The following is a 1,304-nucleotide window of genomic DNA, read 5'->3' as shown; positions in this document are numbered from 1 at the left end:
TTGGAAAAAATGAAAGTAACTTACTCTACAGCAGAGCGATACCCACTTTTTTTGTAAGTTTATTATGGTATATTAATGAAAAAAAAATGTAATTCAATTACTAAGAAATGTAAAATCACGGAATATTACTAGATAAGTTGATTTTTGGTCATTCTTTTTTCAAAAATTAAATATGTTTTTTTTTTGATTTTTTCAAACAATTGTATGCTTTTATGCTAAAGATGAAGAAAGGTAGAAAAAAATATGATAAATCTTAGATTTAAAAAGAAAAATGTTTATGAATTTCTAATTCAAAGTAATTTGTATATTTCCGTCGTTTTTACGTATTTTGTCAATATTTCAACTTTAAATGCTTTAAAAAAATTGTGACTGCGGATTTTTAAGATTTTTTTTATAAATTTTAACATTCATTTTGATCATCATAATCAATTTTTTGAATTTTAATAGTTATTTTGAATATTTAAAACATTTTTGATGAGTTTTATCGATATTTAAGATTACTTTTAAGCCTGGTTTTAGATTAAATTGAGTGTTAATTTTTAATATTTCATTGTTAATTTAATTCTCAGCTAACACATGTAAAGCAAGATGGAGCAACATAAGAGACCAGTATAAAAAAACTTTGAACAAACAAAAAACTACAAGTGGTCAAGCATCTAAGAAATTGCTGAAATACAAATATGAAGACCAAGTGAATTTTTTGAAACAATACTTCCAAGAAAGACCGACTATTTCAAATATTGAAGGAAGTGATTCTGGAGAAGATAATACGTATGAATTTCCTGATACGAATGTGGCTGCAGATACTATAAACAATTCTGATCACGAAGACACTGCAAATACAACAGCTATGTCTATGCCAACACATCAGCCTATTCAATTTGGGTCTCGTACTAGTACTAATGTAAGGAAAAAAAAGGAAAAAGAAACGGCATCATCGACATTGATGAAGTACTTATTAGAAAATAGGCAACGCTCAGAAACTACGACTTCAAAAGATCCCATAGATGCATTTTTAATGGGAATTGCAGCTACGATGAAAACATTAGATCCTTTTCACGCTAATTTAGCGAAATCGAAAGTTTTCACAGCAGTTCAGGAAGTCGAAAAGCAACAGATCATGCATAACCAATATATTATGTACAACCCTCCTTCAGAAAGTAATTGGACTCCTCCGCCTCTTTCTAATGTTCTAAGTGTTCAAAATAACCTTCCAAACAACTCTGAAACCTGCCAACTGGTTTCAGAAACAATATCGTCTGATAATATGATAACACGTTTATAAGTTTTCGTTAGCAGTTTTA

General features: G+C 28.8%; 1 protein-coding gene across 1 annotated transcript; it reads left to right on the top strand.

The window, feature by feature from the left end:
- The first annotated feature begins 424 nt into the window (after positions 1–424).
- Positions 425–1,298, top strand: LOC111033000. The gene has a single exon (XM_022313526.1). It carries the CDS (start codon positions 851–853, stop codon positions 1,283–1,285), a length of 435 nt encoding a protein of 144 aa, XP_022169218.1. The 5' UTR covers positions 425–850; the 3' UTR covers positions 1,286–1,298.
- Positions 1,299–1,304: the final 6 nt, after the last annotated feature.

This window comes from Myzus persicae, unplaced genomic scaffold (assembly GCF_001856785.1).
Source record: "Myzus persicae strain clone G006 unplaced genomic scaffold, MPER_G0061.0, whole genome shotgun sequence".
NCBI lineage: Eukaryota > Metazoa > Arthropoda > Insecta > Hemiptera > Aphididae > Myzus > Myzus persicae.
The sequence above is the reverse complement of the archived record's forward strand: the minus strand, read 5'-3'. Positions and strand labels throughout refer to the sequence as shown.